The sequence below is a fragment of the Chiloscyllium punctatum genome, chromosome 16, assembly GCF_047496795.1.
Source record: "Chiloscyllium punctatum isolate Juve2018m chromosome 16, sChiPun1.3, whole genome shotgun sequence".
Lineage (NCBI taxonomy): Eukaryota > Metazoa > Chordata > Chondrichthyes > Orectolobiformes > Hemiscylliidae > Chiloscyllium > Chiloscyllium punctatum.
Window position 1 is genome coordinate 19,384,070 of NC_092754.1, and position 19,481 is coordinate 19,403,550.

Genomic DNA, 19,481 nt, shown 5'->3' on the forward strand with positions numbered 1-19,481 from the left:
GAATGATAAAATACTCCCTGAATAAATGCACAGAGGCTGGTATCCTGTCAGCAAGTCAACCTTTATTTACACATGCATAGTATTTGACACTCGTCTGACTTCCTCAGAGCCAGCTCTCAGTGTGAACAGAACCTCTGACAATCCTGTTTATATCTGTAAACCAGGGCTTCTTGAATGGAGCAGGTTAACAGCCCCAATCAGGTAACTCACATTCCAAGAGGTCTACCAGGCTGACATCATTACAATCACTACACTGCCCACTTGCCTGAGCAAGTGCAGCTTCAACAACACTCAAGATGCTTGATACCAACAGCTTGCTTGATTAGCATTACATCAACAAACATTCACTTGTTATATTCGCAATACACAGTTGTAGCAGTGTATACCATCTACAAGATGCACTGCAGAAATTCACCAAGGCTCTCTAAGGCAACATCATTCAAATCCACAATCACTATCACCTGGAATAACAAGGGCAGAAAATTGTAGACAGTGTGCAGCTGGAAAAGCACAGCAGATCAGGCAACATCCGAGGAGCAGGAGAATCAATGTTTTGAGCTGGAACCATTCCTGATGAAGGGTTCTGGCTCGAAACATCGATTCTCCTGCTCCTCGGATGCTGCCTGACCTTCTGTGCTTTTCCAGCAACACACTCTCGACTTTGATCTCCAGCATCTGCAGTCCTCACTTTCTCCAAGGGCAGAAAATACGCGGGATCACCACCATCTGCAGGTCCCACTCAAAGCCACTCATCATCCTGACTTGGAAATATATCACCATTCCGTCAGTGTCACTCGGTCAACATCCTGGTCGTAAGAACACTGTGGTGCATCCACATCAAATGGACTGCAGTGGTTCAAGAAGGCAGTTCACCACCACCTTCTCCCAGGCAGCCAGGAATAGGCAATAAATTCTGGCCAGTCAGCAGCACCCACCTTCCATGAATGAATAATTTAAAAAAAGGTCTTTCCAGACTGTAACCACTTGCTGCATGAAAATGTTTTTATTCTTGTTACCATTGCTTCTTTTGCCAATTTTCCTCTCAATCTTCTTTACTTCAAGGAGAGCAGTCCCAACTTCATCAGTCTAATGACATGACTGAAGTTCTGCTTCTTGAAGCATTCTTGTGAATGCCCAGAAAGTGGATACGGTACTCTAGTTGAGGCCAAACTACTGTTTTATACAAATTTAATGTAACTTCATTGCTTTTTCTCTCAGCCACTATTGATGAAGCCTAGATTGTTGGGTACTATATTAACTGTGCTTGCAACATGTTCTGCTCCTTCAATGATTAACAAAGTTCTGCACAGTATTCCTCACAGTTCACAGCCCTTGCAAGTTTCGCATCATCTGCAAATTTTGCAATTATGCCCTCTACACTGGGTCATTTATATATATCAGGAACAGCAAAACTCAGAATAAAAGATTCCTGGGAACTTCACTATCAATTTTCCTCCAGTCAAGAAATAACCATTAGCCACTTGTCACTCAACGAAGTCTGAAAGTTCTTAGTCCCTGTTATTCCATAAACTCTAATTTTGCTCCTAAATTTGATGTGCTGTGCAGCACCTTATCAAATAGTATCTTGCAGAGCTGTGGGGCTGGATAATGTTATTGGGTTAGGGAAGGTGAGGCCATTGAGGGACTTGAAAATAAAATGAAAGTTTTATAACCAAGATATTTTTTGACTGGAAGCCAAAGGAGGTCAGCAGGGACAGGGTGACAAGGGAATGGGAAGTGGTGCAAGTCAAGACACAGGCTGCAGAACTGTGAAATTACCTCAAACCTATGGAAGTCTAAGAATGTATGAACTGAACAAAACTGACACTTGATGCGTTTGGACCGATTTGAAATAACTGGCCAAAGAAGCAATGATGACATGTGGAAAAGATTTGTCATATAAGTGGTTAGGATCTGGAATGTACAGTCTGATGGTATGGCACTGCCAGGATCAATTTTCAAAGGGAATTTAATTATTTTCTGGAAGTGACACAATTGAAAAAGAAAGGAAGAGAGGTGAGTACAGATACAATGGGCCAAATAGTCTTCTTCTGTGTTGCAAGCACTATTGTAGATATCACAATAAAAATATAAACCTTGAAAGGGATCAGTGATTCAGAATGAAATAAAAGATGATGAGGTAGCATAAACATTTTTTTCAGATACTTACAGCAACAGCCTGTATGAAGCTGTCCATTAGATAGTAATCAGCTCCTCCATGTCCTCCCAAGTGTGTGTTCTGTATTGAAGAATAGTCCAAGGGATATTCAGTCTTTGTCTGTGTAAGGAAATCGAAAACTGTCACTGGATCCTGGCCCTCACTTGACAGCTCCCCCTATAACAAATAAAAGACAAGAATGAGCTAAAACTCTTGTAATCTCAGAGAATAACTCTGAAAAATAATTCATGAAAATCTGTGTTAAACAACTCCAAAGAAACAGTAGCAGTTTTTGTAGTACTGAATCATGTAGATCAGAGCAACCCAATCAATGATCTCTGCTCCAGGCTGAGGTAACTGATCTTAATCCAGGCAGTACTCTAGATAAATTCAACCTGGTTTTGGATAGCCTGGATTATGACTCCTGAACACACAGCACAATACTTTCCCTGCAAAATACGTAGATGAAGACACACTATGGATCAGCCTTGACAGTCTGCACAGCTGAGTAGCCTCCCAAATTCACTGCTTATCCTCACAGGAATAATGGCCACATGGACAAGATAGCAGTGAGTAACAGGCAGCCACAGCAAGGTAGCACATCATAGTCAGGAGAGAAGGGGAAACAACTGGGGCTATAATGCAGTGTTGGATGGGAGAGGCATTAAACTGTACCTCTGTTATGCTTCATTTCATTTTTGTTGTAAGTCTGAAGTCCGTTTCAGTACTTCTACAGTATTATAGGTGACATACAATGTGAAATGCGTTGTGTGCAGTTTTCTTCCCTCATCAAAGCACACATTCACTTTAGACAGGCAAGAATTCATGAGCATTAATCAGCTCTAATACCTTATCCACCTGGTTAGGATGGCAGGTGTTCTCAAAATTGTCAATTGTGAGAGTGTGGACATAATAGCTGAACTGTCCTCATTGCTACACTGGCACAAATCAGCTAAGTCATTGATACACAGGGATCAAACCAGGTATATTCCTCATCTGTATGTATAGATATTCACTAGATAAATTCTTCAAGTTTTGAAGGGATGTGTGTGGCCTGAAGATTTATCTCTTAAATTTGCAAAACCCAGTGTATGGGAATCTGATTGCGAGGAGGGTTAAGACAGGAACATGACAAGCTGAGCTTATTGGTGAACATTCAGTAATAGCTTATTTAATTAATTCTCCCAAAACATGTCACAGAATAAGCAGGAAAAAAAATTGACTTTTGTCTTAGTTCAAAACATATTTGTCATTTCAGTTGACAGAAAAGGTGGTAAGCACAAAGTTTGCGACAAACTTATTCAACAAGTAATACTTCATACTGGAAGCTGCTTTTCTTAAAGTTATCCCTTTTATGGTCCAGTATACCTGTTAGAAATTCCCAACTCCTTGTCATGTTCATTTGGCTATGACAGTGAGCATCTGGACTGGACAACAATACTAATAACAGTTTACATTTCCAAAGCTCTCCTCAAATAAAGAAATGTGTTGGGAGGGAAAGCAAATCATTAGCAATAATTCATATTATATTTTAACCTAAAGACTGGACCCATTGAATGAGATGGAGACTGGGATTGCAAACATGTTGAAATACGTAATGTAGGCAAACAAAGTACAGTGACATTCAGCATTTGAACAAGTGAAGTATTATGCTAACAAGGGGTGTGGTGAAGATAGAAATGAGTCATGATTTTGGTATGTGCTGACCAAACAAAAAGAAATGGCCTGTGTGTTTACTAACAATTATTAAGTTTTATTTTTCCAGCCTCTTTTCATTTCAGCCCCTCCCTGCCATTACTCCAACCCTTCTTTTGATGATGTTAACATTTTCCTGATGTAAGGTTTTGTTCTAACGAGGCTCCTATGGCAATTTAGCTTCATGAGCAACCTTTGTGCACAAGGCTAAGCTAATGTGTCAACAAAGTATTTACCCATCAGAAGCAGCACAGTCAAATGCAAAGCTTTCCTAATCCAATACAGACATTCAAACACACTCTTCCAGCAGCAGGGATTGATGGTTGGGATCAGAACTTAGAAATTTTAAAAATGTGGAAATAATCATCAGCTATGACAGCATCTGCAGAGAGAGAAACAGAGTTAACATACCAGTAATGTTAATTCAGTTTTTCTCCCCACAAGTACTGCCTGTTGAGCATTCCAACATTTTATGCTTTTTGTTCAGATTTACAGCGAGTGCAATATTTTGCTTTTGTATCAGAGATTGAAACTATCACTAGTTTTTGTCTGTCTCTGAGGGACACTGATGCCAACTGTTGATCCTGTATCATTTCCTTATTGGGACCAGACATTTTCAAACCTAGAAAGTTTCCAGTCTGGAAATTTCTTGATGGATGTGTCACTGGATCAACCTTATGAATTACAAGAGGAGACAATTAAACATATTTAAAATCATAATAAAAATTAAAAAGATAGGGGAATATTCACACACGTGGATAAATTTTTTACTGTCCACATCAATATAAATTTCAGCAGGAACGGTGATAAATTGTTCATTAGCCCATATTTATACAAGATAATCAGAGGGTTAGATACCATGGACAGTGAGAGCCTTTTTCCTTGTATGCGGATGTCTAGCATGAGGGGACATAGCTTTAAATTAGATTAGATTCCCTAAAGTGTGGAAACAGGTCCTTCGGCCCAACAAGTCCACACCGACCCTCCAAAGAGTAACCCACCCAGACCCATTTCCCTCTGAATAATGCACATAACACGATGGGCAATTTAACCTGACCTGCACATCTTTGGACTGTGGGAGGAATCCAGAGCACCCAGAGGAAACCCACGCAGACACAGGGAGAATGTCTGTGTGGAGTTTGCACAGTCACTGGAATTGAACCTGGGACCCTGGTGCTATGAGGCAGCAGTGCTAACCACTGAGCCACTGTGCCGCCCTTAAGGGGTGATATATATATTTCTTTACTCAGAGTAATAGGGGCGTGGAACATACTGCCTACAACACTTGTAGGCTCGCCAATGTTAAGGGCATTTAAACGGTTACTGCATAAACATATGAATGAAAATGGTCAAGTGTAGGATAGATATGCTTCAGATTGGTTCCACAGGTCGGCACAACATCGAGGGCTGAAGACTCTGTGATGGTCTATGTTCTTTTTTCAATTGTAACAGAACACTGCATGTGAAAATGCAGAGGTTGACAGAAAAAAAAGCCTCTCAATCTAAGATTAGAAAAAAATGCAGACAATTAAAACTGTAACCCATCAAAGGTACAACATTGAAGATTACAAATATCAGAAATTTAGGTGAGATGGGAATGATTTTTGAAAGCTTCTTTTATATGGACACACAGCTGTGCAAAGTGTATGTTTTTATTTCAAATGTGGGCAAGCGAGACCCACTTCACTAGAAGTGTGAAGTCAGAAAATGAATCCTACTAATTTCAAATGTTCAAGCTTTGAAAATAAAAAGGCCATATGAAACCATTTTAACTTTCAAAGTATTTGAGAGTCTTGCTATCCCTGTCAGCGGAGTGTATGATGGGGAGAGTGTTGAAGGAGCTTTATTTTCAGTTTACAAGAGTAGAGGGAGGTTTCCTCTGTATCTAACTCCTGTATCTTTCCTGGGAATGTTTGATGGTACCATAAAGTAAACTAACTCTATATCAAACCCACGATGTTCCAGCTCTGGGAATGTTTGATGACAGTGTAGTGGGAGATTAACTCTAATATCTGACCCATGCTGTACCTGTCCTCATGGTTCCTTGTACTGGCACTTATTACCCAAACTGGCAGTTGTTCTATTCCCAACCAAAAATCTCAAATCACCTTGCAAGTCTAAAAATTTTTTTTTATTATTTCAAAAATAAACTTTATTCATAAAAATATTTTGATGATCTGTACAATTGGTCATGCCATACATATGTAAACATTCCATTTCTTTGCATAGAGATAATCATTCGTATATACAGGTCTGTACATCTACTATGCATATATTTAGCTGAGGCGTTGGTGGAGCCCACTTACTGTGTGGGCCCCCTGTTCTTTGGCAGGCAGACATTACACGGTGGTCTTTCCCCACTGCACCTTGGCGGCAGCTGCCCCAAGCTTCAGCACGTCCCTCAACACGTAGTCCTGGACCTTGGAATGTGCTAGTCCGCAACACTCAGCCGGGGTCAGCTCCTTCAGCTGGAAGATCAACAGGTTTGGACAGACCAAACAGCGTCTTTCACGGAGTTGATGATCCTCCAGGCACAGGTGACATTTGTCTTGGTGTGCGTCCTGGGGAACAGACCGTAGAGCACGGAGTCCCGTGTCACGGAGCTGCTCGGGCCAAACCTCGACAAACACCACTGCATTCCTCTCCAGATTTCCTTTGCGTAGGCACATTCCAGAAGGAGGTGTGTGACAGTCTCATCCCCTCTGCAGCCGCTTTGAGGGCAGCATGCGGTGAGGCAGAGAGTCCGGTCGTGCATAAAGGATCTCACAGGCAGAGCCCTTCTCACCACCAGCCAAGCCACGTCTTGGTGCTTGTTGGAAAGTTCTGGCAGTGAGGCATTCTGCCAAATGACTTTGACAGTCTGCCCAGGGAACCGCTCGACAGGATCCGCCCTCTTCTTTACCCGAAGGGTCTCAAGGACACTACACGCTGACCACTTCCTGATGGACTTGTGGTCAAAGGTGTTTTTCTTCATAAATTTCTCTATGAAGGACAGGTGACACGGAACAGTCCAACTACTTGGAGCGTTCCGCAGCAGCGAGGCCAAGCCCATCCTTCGCAACACCGGGGACAGATAGAACCATGGAGACATGGTTAGATCAGGGACAGGAATGGTTGTTGCAGGTTCCAGGATTTAGAGGTTTCAGTAAGAACAGAGAAGATAGTAAAAGAGGGGGAGGTGTGGCATTGTTGGTCAAGGACAGCATTACAGTTGCAGAAAGGATGTTTGGGGACTCGTCAACTGAGGTAATATGGGCTGAAGTTACAAAACAGGAAAGGAGAGGTCACCCTGTTGGGAGTTTTCCATGGGTCTCTGAATAGTTCCAGAAAAGTAGAGGAAAGGATAGCAAAGATGATTCTCGATAGGAGTGAGAGAGACAGGGTAGTTGTCATGGGGAACTTCAACTTTCCAAATATTGACTGAGAACAAGTTGTATAGATGGGTCAGTTTTTGTCCAGTGTGTGCAGGAGGGTTTCCTGACACAGTATGTAGATAGGCCAACAAGGGGCGAAGCCACATTAGATGTGGTACTGGGTAATGAGCCCGGCCAGATGTTAGACTTGGAAGTAGATGAGCACTTTGGTAATAGCGATCACAATTCTGTTATATCTACTTTAGTGATAGAAAGGGATAGGTGTATACCACTGGGCAAGAGTTACAGCTGGGGGGAAGGCAATTACGATGCGATTAGGCAAAATTTAGGAAGCATAGGATGGAGAAGGAAACTGCAAGGGATAGGCATATTGGAAATGTGGAGCTTATTCAAGGAAAAGCTACTGTGTGTCCTAGATAAGTATGTACCTGTCAGGCAGGGAGGAAGCTGTAGAGCACGTGAGCTGTGGTTTACGAAGCAAGTGGAATCTCTGGTCAAGAGGAAGAAGGCGGCTTATGTTAGGATGAGACGTGAAGGCTCAGTTAGGGCACTTGAGGGTTACAAGGCAGCCAGGAAAGACCCAAAGAGAGAGCTCAGAAGAGCCAGGAGGAGACATGAGAAGTTGTTGGCGGATAGGATCAGGGTAAACCCTAAGGCTATTTAAGGAATAAAATAATGACGAGAGTAAGATTAGGGCCAATCAAGGAGAGTAGTGGAAAGTTGTTTGTGGAGTCAGAGAAGATAGGGGAAGTACGAAATGAATATCTTTCAACAGTATTCACTCTAGAAAACGACAATGTTGTCGAGGAAATTACTGAATACAGGCTACTAGGCTAGGTGTGATTGAGGTTCACAAGGAGGAGGTATTAGAAATCTTGCAGAGTGTGAAAATAGATAATTCCCCTGGGCTGGATGGGATTTATCCTAGGATCCTCTGGGAAGCCAGGGAGGAGATTGCCGAGCCTTTGGCATTGATCTTTAAATCGTCATTGTCTACAAGAATAGTGCCAGAAGACTGGAGGATATCAAATGTGGTTCCCCTGTTCGAGAAGGGGAGTAGAGACAATCCTGGTAATTATAGATCAGCGAGCCTTACTTCAGTTGTTGGTAAAGTGTTAGAAAAGGTTATAAGAGATAGGATTTATAATCATCTAGAAAAGAATAATTTGATTAGGGATAGTCAGCACTGTTTTGTGAAGGGTAGGTTGTGCCTCACAAACCTTATTGAGTTCTTTGAGAAGGTGACCAGACAGGTAGATGAGAGTAAACCGGTTGATGTGGCGTATATGGATTTCAGCAAGGCGTTCGATAAGGTTCCCCACAGTAGGCTATTGTACAAAATGCGGAGGTATGGGATTGTGAGAGGTATAGCAGTTTGGATCAGTAATTGGCTTGCTGAATGACGACAGAGGATGCTGGTTGATGGGAAATGTTCATCCTGAAGTCCAGTTACCAGTGGTGTACCACAAGGGTCGGTGTTAGGTCCACTGTTCGTCATTTTTATAAACAACCTGGATGAGGGCATAGAAGGATGGGTTAGTAAATTTGCAGGTGACACTAAGGTCGGTGGAGTTGTGGATAGTGATGAAGGATGTTATACATTGCAGAGAGACATAGATAAGCTGCAGAGCTGGGCTGAGAGGTGGCAAATGGAGTTTAATGCGGACAAGTGGGAGGCGATTCACTTTGGTCGGAGTAACCGGAATGCAAAGTACTGGGCTAATCGTAAGATTCTTGGTAGTGTAGATGAGCAGAGAGATCTCGGTGTCCAGGTACACAGATCCTTGAAAGTTGGCACACAGTGTTTTAGCTTTTATTAATAGAGGGATCGAGTTCCGGAGCCATGAGGTTATGCTACACCTGTACAAAACTCTAGTGTGTACAGTTCTGGTCACAGCATTATAAGAAGGATGTGGAAGCTTTGGAAAGGGTGCAGAGGAGATTTACTAGGATGTTGCCTGGTATGGAGGTAAAGTTTTACAAAGAAAGGCTGAGGGGCTTGAGGCTGTTTTCATTAGAGTGAAGAAGGTTGAGAGGTGACTTACTAGAGACATAAGATAATCAGAGGGTTAGATAGGGTGGACAGGGAGAGCCTTTTCCAAGAATGGTGACGGCGAGCACAAGGGGGCACAGCTTTAAATTGAGGGGTGATAGATATAGGACAGATGTCAGAGATAGTTTATTTACTCAGAGAGTAGTAAGGGTATGGAATGCTTTGCCTGCAACGGTAGTAGATTTGCCAACTTTAAGTACATTTAAGTCATCATTGGACAAGCATATGGACGTACATGGAATAGTGTAGGTTAGATGGGCTTCAGATTGGTATGACAGGTCGGCGCAACATCAAGGGCCGAAGAACCTGTACTGTGCTGCAATGTTCGATGTTCTATGTTCACCTCAGTACGTAGTGACACTGTGTTTGCATACTGGGGATCCACGCACAGCTTGGTGCAGCCACACACAAAGGTGGCCAGCAGGGTGAGGGTGGCATTTGGTGTGTTTTTCCCCCATTGCCCAGAACTTTGTACACAGAGTCCTTTTGGACCCTGGCCATCTTTGATCTCCATACAAAATGGAAGATGGCCCAGGTGACTGAGACGGCACAGGTTCTGGGAATAGGCCAGACCTGTGCCACATACAACAACACTGACAGTGCCTCACACCTGATGACCAGGTTTTGCCCCGCAATGGAGAGTGACCGTAGCTTCCATCTGCCCAGTTTCTGCCTCACTTTCTTGATATGCTCCCCCGAAGCCTTGGCGCACGCCCCAGTCCCTCCAAACCAAATACCCAGCACCTTCAGGTGGTCAGTCCTGACAGTGAAGGGGATGAAGGATTGGTCGGCCAGTTCCCGAAGAGCATGGCCTCGCTCTTGCCTCGGTTGACCTTGGCCTGTGAGGCCCGTTCAAACTGGTCACATATGCACAAGAGTTTGTGCACGGACAGCGAATCAGAGATGAAAATGGCGACATCATCCACGTACAGGGAGGCCTTAACCTGCAGGCCCCCACTGCCGGGAATAGTCACCCCTCTCAGGCTCGCATCCTTCCTGATGGACTCGGCAAATAGATCTATGCAACACACAAACAAGGCAGAAGAGAGAGGGCAGCCCTGCCTGACTCCAGATCTGACTGGGAAGCTATCTGATTCCTACCCATTGATTGAGACTGCACTGACAATGTTGGTGTCGAGCAATCTGATCCAATTACTGATTCCCTCCCCAGAGCCCATTTTGGAGAGGACGTCTCTCACCTTGCAAGTCTAAAAATGCCGCCAAAAGACAAGTTCACAAGCCCAATGTTTTTATACATTCATTTGCATCAGATACTTACTCGAGACTCAGAAGCTTTTTGCTGTGCCTTGGTACATGTGACAATAAATTCAATTCAATTATTAATTCAAATTTTGAAGGATTACATTTATTGTTACATTTTTCTAACCACTTCTCATGTTCATTAAAGCTTTTTACTGACACAGGGTTTCTTTATTTACTCAGCTTCTTATTGTTCAAATAGTTAATTTGCATTTAGTTAGTTTCTAGCACGGATTAAACATGGATAAACGCCCCAAAGCACCATCTGCTCCAAGCCTAGTTCCACATCACAATAACAAGTGTCTCTTCATTCCCTTTGAGACTCATTCCAATTAATTTCTAATGGGGAAGATGATACGTAGGTAGGTATATCCTTTTGAGCTGTCAGCTGTTTTATCACTGTGTGATTGTATCCCAGGAGAGCAATACTAAAAACAGTGACAGCCCAGTTTATGTTGATTCAAGCTGGTCCCAAAATGGAGACAAGCACAGTGTGTACACAAGTGAGAGTGAGACATGTAACTGGCAATATGTATTCTCTGCTGTTCCATAGAGTCATAGAGATGTACAGCATGGAAACAGACCCTTCAGTCCAACCCGTCCATGCCGACCAGATATCCCACCCAATCTAGTCCCACCTGCTAGCACCTGGCCCATATCCCTCCAAACCCTTCCTAGTCATATACCCATCCAAATGCCTCTTAAATGTTGCAATTGTACCAGCCTCTACCACATCCTCTGGCAGCTCATTCCATACACGTACCACCCTCTGCATGAAAAAGTTGCCACTTAGGTCTTTTTTATATCTTTCCCCTCTCACCCTAAATTTGTGCCCTCTAGTTCTGGACTCCCCGACCACACGGAAAAGACTGTCTATTTACCCTATCCATGCCCCTCAATTTTGTAAATCTCAATAAGGTCACCCCTCAGCTTCCGACGCTCCAGGAAAAACAGCCCCAGCTTGTTCAGCCTCTCCCTATAGCCGAAATCCTCCAAACCTGGCAACATCCTTGTAAATCTTTTCTGAACCCTTTCAAGTATCACAACATCTTTCTGATAGGAAGGAGACCAGAATTGCATGCAATATTCCAACAGTGGCCTAACCAATGTCCTGTACAGCTGCAACATGACCTCCCAACTCCTGTACTCAATACTCTGATCAATAAAGTATAGCAAACGCCTTCTTCACTATCCTATCTACCTGCGACTCCACCTTCAAGGAGCTATGAACCTCTCTTTGTTCAGCAACACTCCCTAGGACCTTACAATTAAGTGTACAAGTCCTGCTAAGATTTGCTTTCCCAAAATGCAGCACCTCGCATTTATCTGAATTAAACTCCATCTGCCACTTCTCAGCCCATTGGCCCATCTGGTCAAGATACTGTTGTAATCGGAGGTAACTCTCTTCGCTGTCCACTACACCTCCAATTTTGGTGTCATCTGCAAACTTTCTAACTATACCTCTTACACTTGCATCCAAATCATTTATGTAAATGACAAAAAGAAGAGGACCCAGCACCAATTCTTATGGCACACCACTGGTCACAGGCCTCCAGTCTGAAAAACAACTCTCCACCACCCTCTGTCTTCTACCTTTGATCCAGTTCTGTATCCAAATGGCTAGTTCTCCCTGTATTCCATGAGATCTAACCTTGCTACTCAGTCTCCCACTGGGAACTTTGTCGAACGCCTTATTGAAGTCCATATAGATCACATCTACTGCTCTGCCCTCATCAATCCTCTTTGTTACTTCTTCAAAAAACTCAATCAAGTTTGTGAGACACAATTTCCCACGCACAAAGCCATGTTGACTATCCTGAATCAGTCCTTGCCTTTCCAAATGCATGTCCATCGTGTCCCTCAGGATTCCCTCCAACAATTTGCCCACCACCGAGGTCAGGCTCACCGGTCGATAGTTCACTGGCTTGTCCTTACCGCTCTTCTTAAACAGTGGCACCAATGTTTGCCAACCTTCAGTCTTCCGGGACTTCACCTGTGGCTATCAATGCTACAAATATCTCAGCAAGAGGCCCAGCAATCACTTCTCTAGCTTCCCAGAGTTCTCGGGTACACCTGATCAGGTCCTGGGGATGTATCCACCTTTACCTGTTTCAAGACATCCAGCACTTGCTCCTCTGTAATTTGGACATTTTGCAAGATGTCACCAGTTATTTCCCCACATTCTGTATCTTCCATATCCTTTTTCACAGTAAATACTGATGCAAAATACTCATTTAGTATCTCCCTCATTTTCTGCAGCTCCACACAAAGGCCACCTTGCTGATCTTTTGAGGGGCCCTATTCTCTCTCTCGTTACCCTTTTGTCCTTAATATATTTGTAAAAACCCTTTGGATTCTCCTTAATTCTATTTGCCAAAGCTATCTCATGTCCCCTTTTTGCCCTCCTGATTTCCCTCTTAAGTATACTCCTACTTCTTTTATATTCTAAGGATTCACTCGATCTACCCTGTCTATATCTTACACATGCTTCCTTCTTTTTCTTAACCAAACCCTCAATTTCTTTAGTCATCCAGCATTCCCTTTACCTACCAGCCTTTCCTTTCACCCTGACAGGAATATACTTTTTCTGGATTCTTGTTATCCCATTTCTGAAGGCTTCCCATTTCCAGCCATTCCTTTACCTGCGAACATCTGCCTCCAATCAGCTTTTGAAAGTTCTTGCCTAATACTGTCAAAATTGGCCTTTCTCCAATTTAGAACTTCAACTTTTAGATCTAGTCTAAACTTTTCCATCACTATTTTAAAACTAATAGAATTATGGTCGCTGGCCCCAAAGTACTCCCCCACTGACATCTCAGTCACCTGCCCTGCCTTATTCCCCGAGAGTAGGTCATGTTTTGCACCTTCTCTAGTAGGTACACCCACATACTGAATCAGAAAATTGTCTTGTACACACTTAACAAATTCCTCCCCATTGAAACATTTAACACTACGGCAATCCCAGTCTGTGTTTGGAAAGTTAAAATCCCTTACCATAACCACCCTATTGTTCTTACAGATAGCTGAGATCTCCTTACAAGTTTATTTCTCAATTTCCCTTTGACTATTAGGGGGTCTATAATACAATCCCAATAAGATGATCATCCCTTTCTTATTTCTCAGTTCCACCCAAATAACTTCCCTGGATGTATTTTCGCGAATATCCTCCCTCAGCACAGCTGTAATGCTATCCCTTATCAAAAATGCCACTCCCCCTCCTCTCCACTCACACTTTCTATCCTTCCTGTAACATTTGTATCCTGGAACATTAAGCTGCCAGTCCTGCCCATCCTTGAGCCATGTTTCTGTAATTGCTATGATATCCCAGTCCCATGTTCCTAACCATGCAGAGTTCATCTGCCTTCCCTGTTAGGCCTCTTGCATTGAAATAAATAGAAAAGGATACCAAACATCATAACACTAACCGGTAAAATAATCTGATCTTTTGCTAGTTTTCTGATATGTAGTATTTAATAAAGAATCAGTTAGTTATGTGCAATTGTAGTTGGAAGGGGAACATTGCTATTATACAAAGTTGCAGATACATGAAACCTGCTCAGACATCGAGTGGACAAGGACAGGTAGGGCACATACAGCCTTATCACAATTCATGTTCGTCATAGAAATGGTCACTATAGAAAACCCCAAAATTCACAAAACACCAAGACCATAGAATCATAGAGATGTACAGTATAGAAAAGACCCTTCGGTCCAACACGTCCAAGCCAACTAGATATCTAAAATAAATCTCGTCCTATTTGCCAGTATTTGGCCCATATCCCTCTAAACCCTTCCTACTCATACCCCCATCCACATGCCTTTTAAAATGTTATAATCATACAGGCTCCACGTCCTCTCGCAACTCATGCTATACATGCACAACCCTCTGCGTGAAAAAGACCACAGGTCCCTTTTTAAATCATTCCCCCCCCCCCCTCACCTTAAACCTATGCCCTCTAGTTTTGGACTGCCCCACCTGGGGAAAATAATTGGCTATCACCATGCCCCTCATGATTTTAAAAATTCTATAAGTTCACCCCTCAGCCTCTGATGCTCCAGGGAAAATAGCCTTAGCCTATTCAGTCTCTCCCTATAGCTCAAAACCCCCAACCCTGGCAACATCCTTTTAAGTCTTTCCTGAAATATTTCAAATGTCAGAACATCCTTCCTCCAGCAGAGAGACCAGAATTGCACACAGCATTCCAAAAGTGGCCTAACCATGTCCTGTACAGCGGCAACATGACCTCCCAACTCATATACTCACTTCACTGAGCAATAAAGGCAAGCACACACAGAGACATACACAGTCCATAAGACCATAAGAAATAGGAGTGGAAGTAAGGCCATTTGACCCATCAAGTCCACTCCACTATCCAATCATGGCTGATGGGCATTTCAACGCCACTTACCCACACTCTCCTCATATCCCTTAATTCCTTACGAGATTAAGAATTCATCAATCTCTGCCCTGAAGATATTGAACGTCCCAACCTCCACTGTGCTCCATAGCAGTGAATTCCACAGGTCCACCACTGTCAGGCTGAAGAAGTGTCTCCTCATTTCCGTTCTAAATTGACCCCCCTCTAATTTTAAGGGTGTGCCCACGAGTCCTAGTATCCCCACCTGACGGGAACAATTTCCCAGCGTCCACCCTTTCTAAGCCATGCATTATCTTGTAAGTTTCTATTAGATCTCCCCTCAACCTTCTAAACTCGAATGAATAGAATCCCAGGATCCTCAGCCGTTCATCGTATGTTACACCTACTGTAGTGTGAATCTCCATTGGACACTCTCCAGTGCCAGTATATCCTTCCTGAGGTGTGCGGCCCAAAACTGGACACAGTATTCTAAATGGAGCCTAACCAGAGCTTTATAAAGTCTCGGTGGCACATCACTGCTTTTACATTCCAACCCCCTTGAGATAAATGAGAACATTACATTTGTTTTCTCAACCATGGACTCTTTCCCAACAGTCGAACATCCATACAAGTGTAAGAAAACAAGAACATAATCATCGATGAAACTAAATTTTGATCTGTAAATTTTCAGGTTATTTCCTGGTCCCACTGTTGCCAGCCTGATCATCACTATTTTGATAATGATGTTTCATTCTAGGTCTAGCTTCAGAGAGTGGCCTGAACCCTGTTGACAAACAAAGTCCTGAGACCCTTGCTCAAAAATGCTCATGCCTGGATTTCAAATGAGATTTTGATTTGGTTTGATTAAAAGATGGAAGAAAGGTTCATATTTAACCAGTGTCTTTAATAATCTTAGATCATGAAGTCTCCCAGAATTAAATGGCCTTTCAAACGTTACTGCCTTGACCAATACATAATGACCACGTGGAACCAAACCCCAATAAGTATCAGCACCTCCAGCACAGGAGAAGGGAAATATAGCTAAATTAATTTGGTATTATAAGTGTTAATAATATAATTGAAATCAGTAAGAAAGCTCACTGAATGTAACACTGCAAGTAAAGCTATCAATTGTCCTAGGAGTACAATATCAGAACTATTTTAGAAGCAGTGATTGACAAATGCTATATTGAGACAATTCAGCTGCTTGTTCTATTTATAGTATTTTGTATTTAGAAATTAAATTTTCAGAAACAATCGTGCTGTCAGGAAAACACACCCCACACAGTCTTCAGCATCATCTGCTGGTAAAGCCAAGAACACTCTTCCTTTGTTGATCCAATAACAAATACATTGATCAGAAACAACGGTGTTTCTGTTAACAGGGAAGGAGTTGACTCCTTGCAAACTGTCAGCCAGTTTTCAAATTTTGTTAACAGAATTGTAATTTAATTATGTTTTCTCATCAATTTGGTCCAATCCTAGGCTAGACTTTTCCTCTGTGGTAACCTTCTACCACATAATGGGCAGCATGGTGGCTCAGTGGTTAGCACTGCTGCCTCACAGCACCAGGATCCCAGGTTCAATTCCAGCCTTGGGTGACGGTGTGGAGTTTGCACATTCTCCCCGTATCTGCATGAGTTTCCTCCGGGTGCTCCAGTTTCCTCCCACAGTCACAAAAATGTGCAGGTCAGGTGAATTGGCCATGCTAAATTGTCCATAGTGTTAGGTGCATTAGTCAGTGGGAAATGGATCTGGGTGGGTTACTCTTCGGACGGTCAGTGTAGACTTGTTGGGCCAAAGGGCCTGTTGCCACACTGTAGGGAATCTAATCTAATCATAAGCAAAGCTTTTTGTAATCAAGCACTGTAACATCAAACCTTGTGTAACCTCAGCCCGTCAGAGTAGAACTACCATCAGTACAAACTTTCCAAACCCAAATTCTTACATAATCTGACTCATTAGGGCAGGATACAACCCACTCCGGATCTCCCACGACACTGAAAAATCAGATGGGATTAATGCACAGCTGTCCCCAGAAATCTTGACACCATTTCCTGGGCCAACAAAAGTACTCATTAATATTGCACTCCCAGCACCAGGATGGACTAAATAGAAGACAGCAACACTCTGCAATTCCGCAACAATACGGTCACTGGAGCATCCAAAAGGGTGGCAAAGATTCTTAAAAGGTAAAAGTAGTATGATACTGGCAGGAGCTGGAATTGTGTGGATTATAGCAGACTCCAGGCACTCCTGTGGAAGATTAGAAAGGGCACCTGGCACAATGGGGGCCACACGGTGGCTCAGTGGTTAGCATTGCTGCCTCACAGTACCAGGGACCCGGGTTTAAGTCCCACCTCGGGTGACTGTGTGTGGAGTTTCAACATTCTCCCAGTGTCTGCATGGGATTCCTCCGGGTGCTCCGGTTTCCTCCCACAATCCAAAGATGTGCAGGTTAGGTGAATTGGCCATGCTAAATTGCCCATAGTGTCAGCTGTGTTAGTCAGGGGAAAACCTAGGTTATGGGAATAGGTCTGGGTGGGTTGCTCTTTGGAGGGTTGGTGTAGACTTGTTGGGCTGAAGGGCCTGTTTCCGTACTGTCGGGAATCTAATCTAGAAAATATTGGGAAGAGAGGCAGGAACAAAATAGACTGAGAACTCTAGCCAGCATATGCACATTGTGGTTAATTTGGGGAGGCAGTCCCTGAAGAAAAAAATTAGTTTGGGCAGAATAATGCAGAAGATGTTAAAATACAGATCTGACCCAGTATATATGGTTCAATTTTAACAACATCCTCCAGTTCGTTGCACAAACAGCCACACTTCGGAAGTGAGCTTCAAAACTGCGTGCTAACACATTGTTCCACTGCGGAACACATCATAGCTGAAGATGAACCTTTTAGTCCTTGACATATTCGATGTGCATTCCATCTTACGTCACTGGTTACAATCAGAAGCAGGAACATTATTTGGATTTTTCTCTCCTTAATCCAGGGCATTGGAGACAAGTTGCAATGCCACTCCTGCTGAGATCAACCATTTCAGCATGGGGTAGGCTAGAATTGCTTACGATTGACCAATTTACTAGATAAATTCACAGAATCATCAGAGAGATCTTTATTATACATCACAATTAAGAGTACACTGTTCCACTCATCTATTTTCCAACTACATATCCTCTTATGCCTCCTGCATAAATAGGACAGATTCAACTGCAACAGACTGACACAATTACAGAGTTGTTTCACTCACCAATAGTTTTCTAAAACAGTAAGGTTAAAACATCGCCTCAGCGGTGTTAAGAGTTGACCCTGAGGATTCCTGTTAAATTTCTGAGCCCATTGGTCACACCATACACCCATTTATAAAGATAGATAATGAGATCTAACCCAGAACACTTGAATCAATATTTCTCAGTAAATACTGGCAGTGAGGGTCAGAGGGAACTAATTCAAGCATCGTTCTCTGCATGCGATTTCATGTGACATTCTCTTAGCTCTCTGCTAAAGCCGTTGTATACTGACCCACTAGGAGATGCCCAAGAGCCAAGAGTCGTCACTGCATTACATTTTAAGGTTACCATCTGGGACTGAAATGACACAAATACTGAAGGGTGCCAGATTATCTGTGGATTTTCATTTGCTTCCACAGTACTGAGAAATTTCTAACTGCTGCTAGAAATCTCCCTCATTTTCTCAGAGACATCAACACATCGTGTTACACAAAAATATTCAACACAGGAGCTAAGACATTAAACTTACTCGTAATGATCTGTAATTCTGGTTTTAAGAGGCTGTTATGTCTAAATTAATTCTTTACCCTGTTCTCTTTAAGAGACTGACACTGAACATAGGTCAAAATAGGAGTTTGCAATTATTTTTACTGAAGTGTATCAAGGATCTACACAGAAGTCCAATCAGACAAAAATAGATTTTGATCTGATATTTAAAAGAATGATCCAAATCATGGTCACTGGAAATGGGCTTTAAGTAGAGTCTGAAATGGACTGATGATGCTGGAGGGGCAGAACCATTTAGAGAGTCATTCATATACTGGGGTCTGAATGGCTGAAGGCACTACTGACAACCATGAGGCAAACAGGCATGCAAAAGGTTGGGTGTGGTTTTTGCCTTCGAAAAAGTTATAGACATAGAGAAGAGCATGACCATGTTATCATCATCGGTGGTCCCTCACAGATGAGGATGACACTCTTCCACTCTCGGGGTGAGTCTGTATGTGGCTGTACAGATTGATATGGCTAGCCAGGCTGCTCTGTTATATCTGGGGTAGAAGGTGGTCATGGGAAGGTGGGGGTATAGCTTTGGTGTGGCGGCTGATACCCTTCACTATTTTTGCCTGGCTTTCATTTTTTCCTTATGTCAAGTCTCAAGGTGCTCGGCACCTTCCCAGATGCTCCTACTCCACTTTGGATGGTCTTAAATCAGTAATTCCCAGGTGTCTGTGCCTTTGCCTTGAAGGTATTACTGAAGCACTTCCTCTGTCCATATGGATCTCCTGCTTGGACAGTCTCGTGTTGGTCATGCAGACGATATGCCCAGCCCCACTGGAGCTGATCAAGG

General features: G+C 43.0%; 1 protein-coding gene across 5 annotated transcripts in view; it reads right to left on the reverse strand.

Annotated features, from left to right (window-relative positions):
- Positions 1-19,481, reverse strand: part of LOC140487017 (1,5-anhydro-D-fructose reductase) — a 269,343-nt gene that overhangs the window by 12,868 nt on the left and 236,994 nt on the right. For all 5 annotated transcript variants that reach the window (XM_072586380.1, XM_072586379.1, XM_072586381.1 and 2 more), the window contains one exon: positions 2,171-2,335. In XM_072586380.1, coding sequence (XP_072442481.1) covers positions 2,171-2,335 — 165 coding nt within the window. The remainder of the gene's footprint in view (positions 1-2,170; positions 2,336-19,481) is intronic.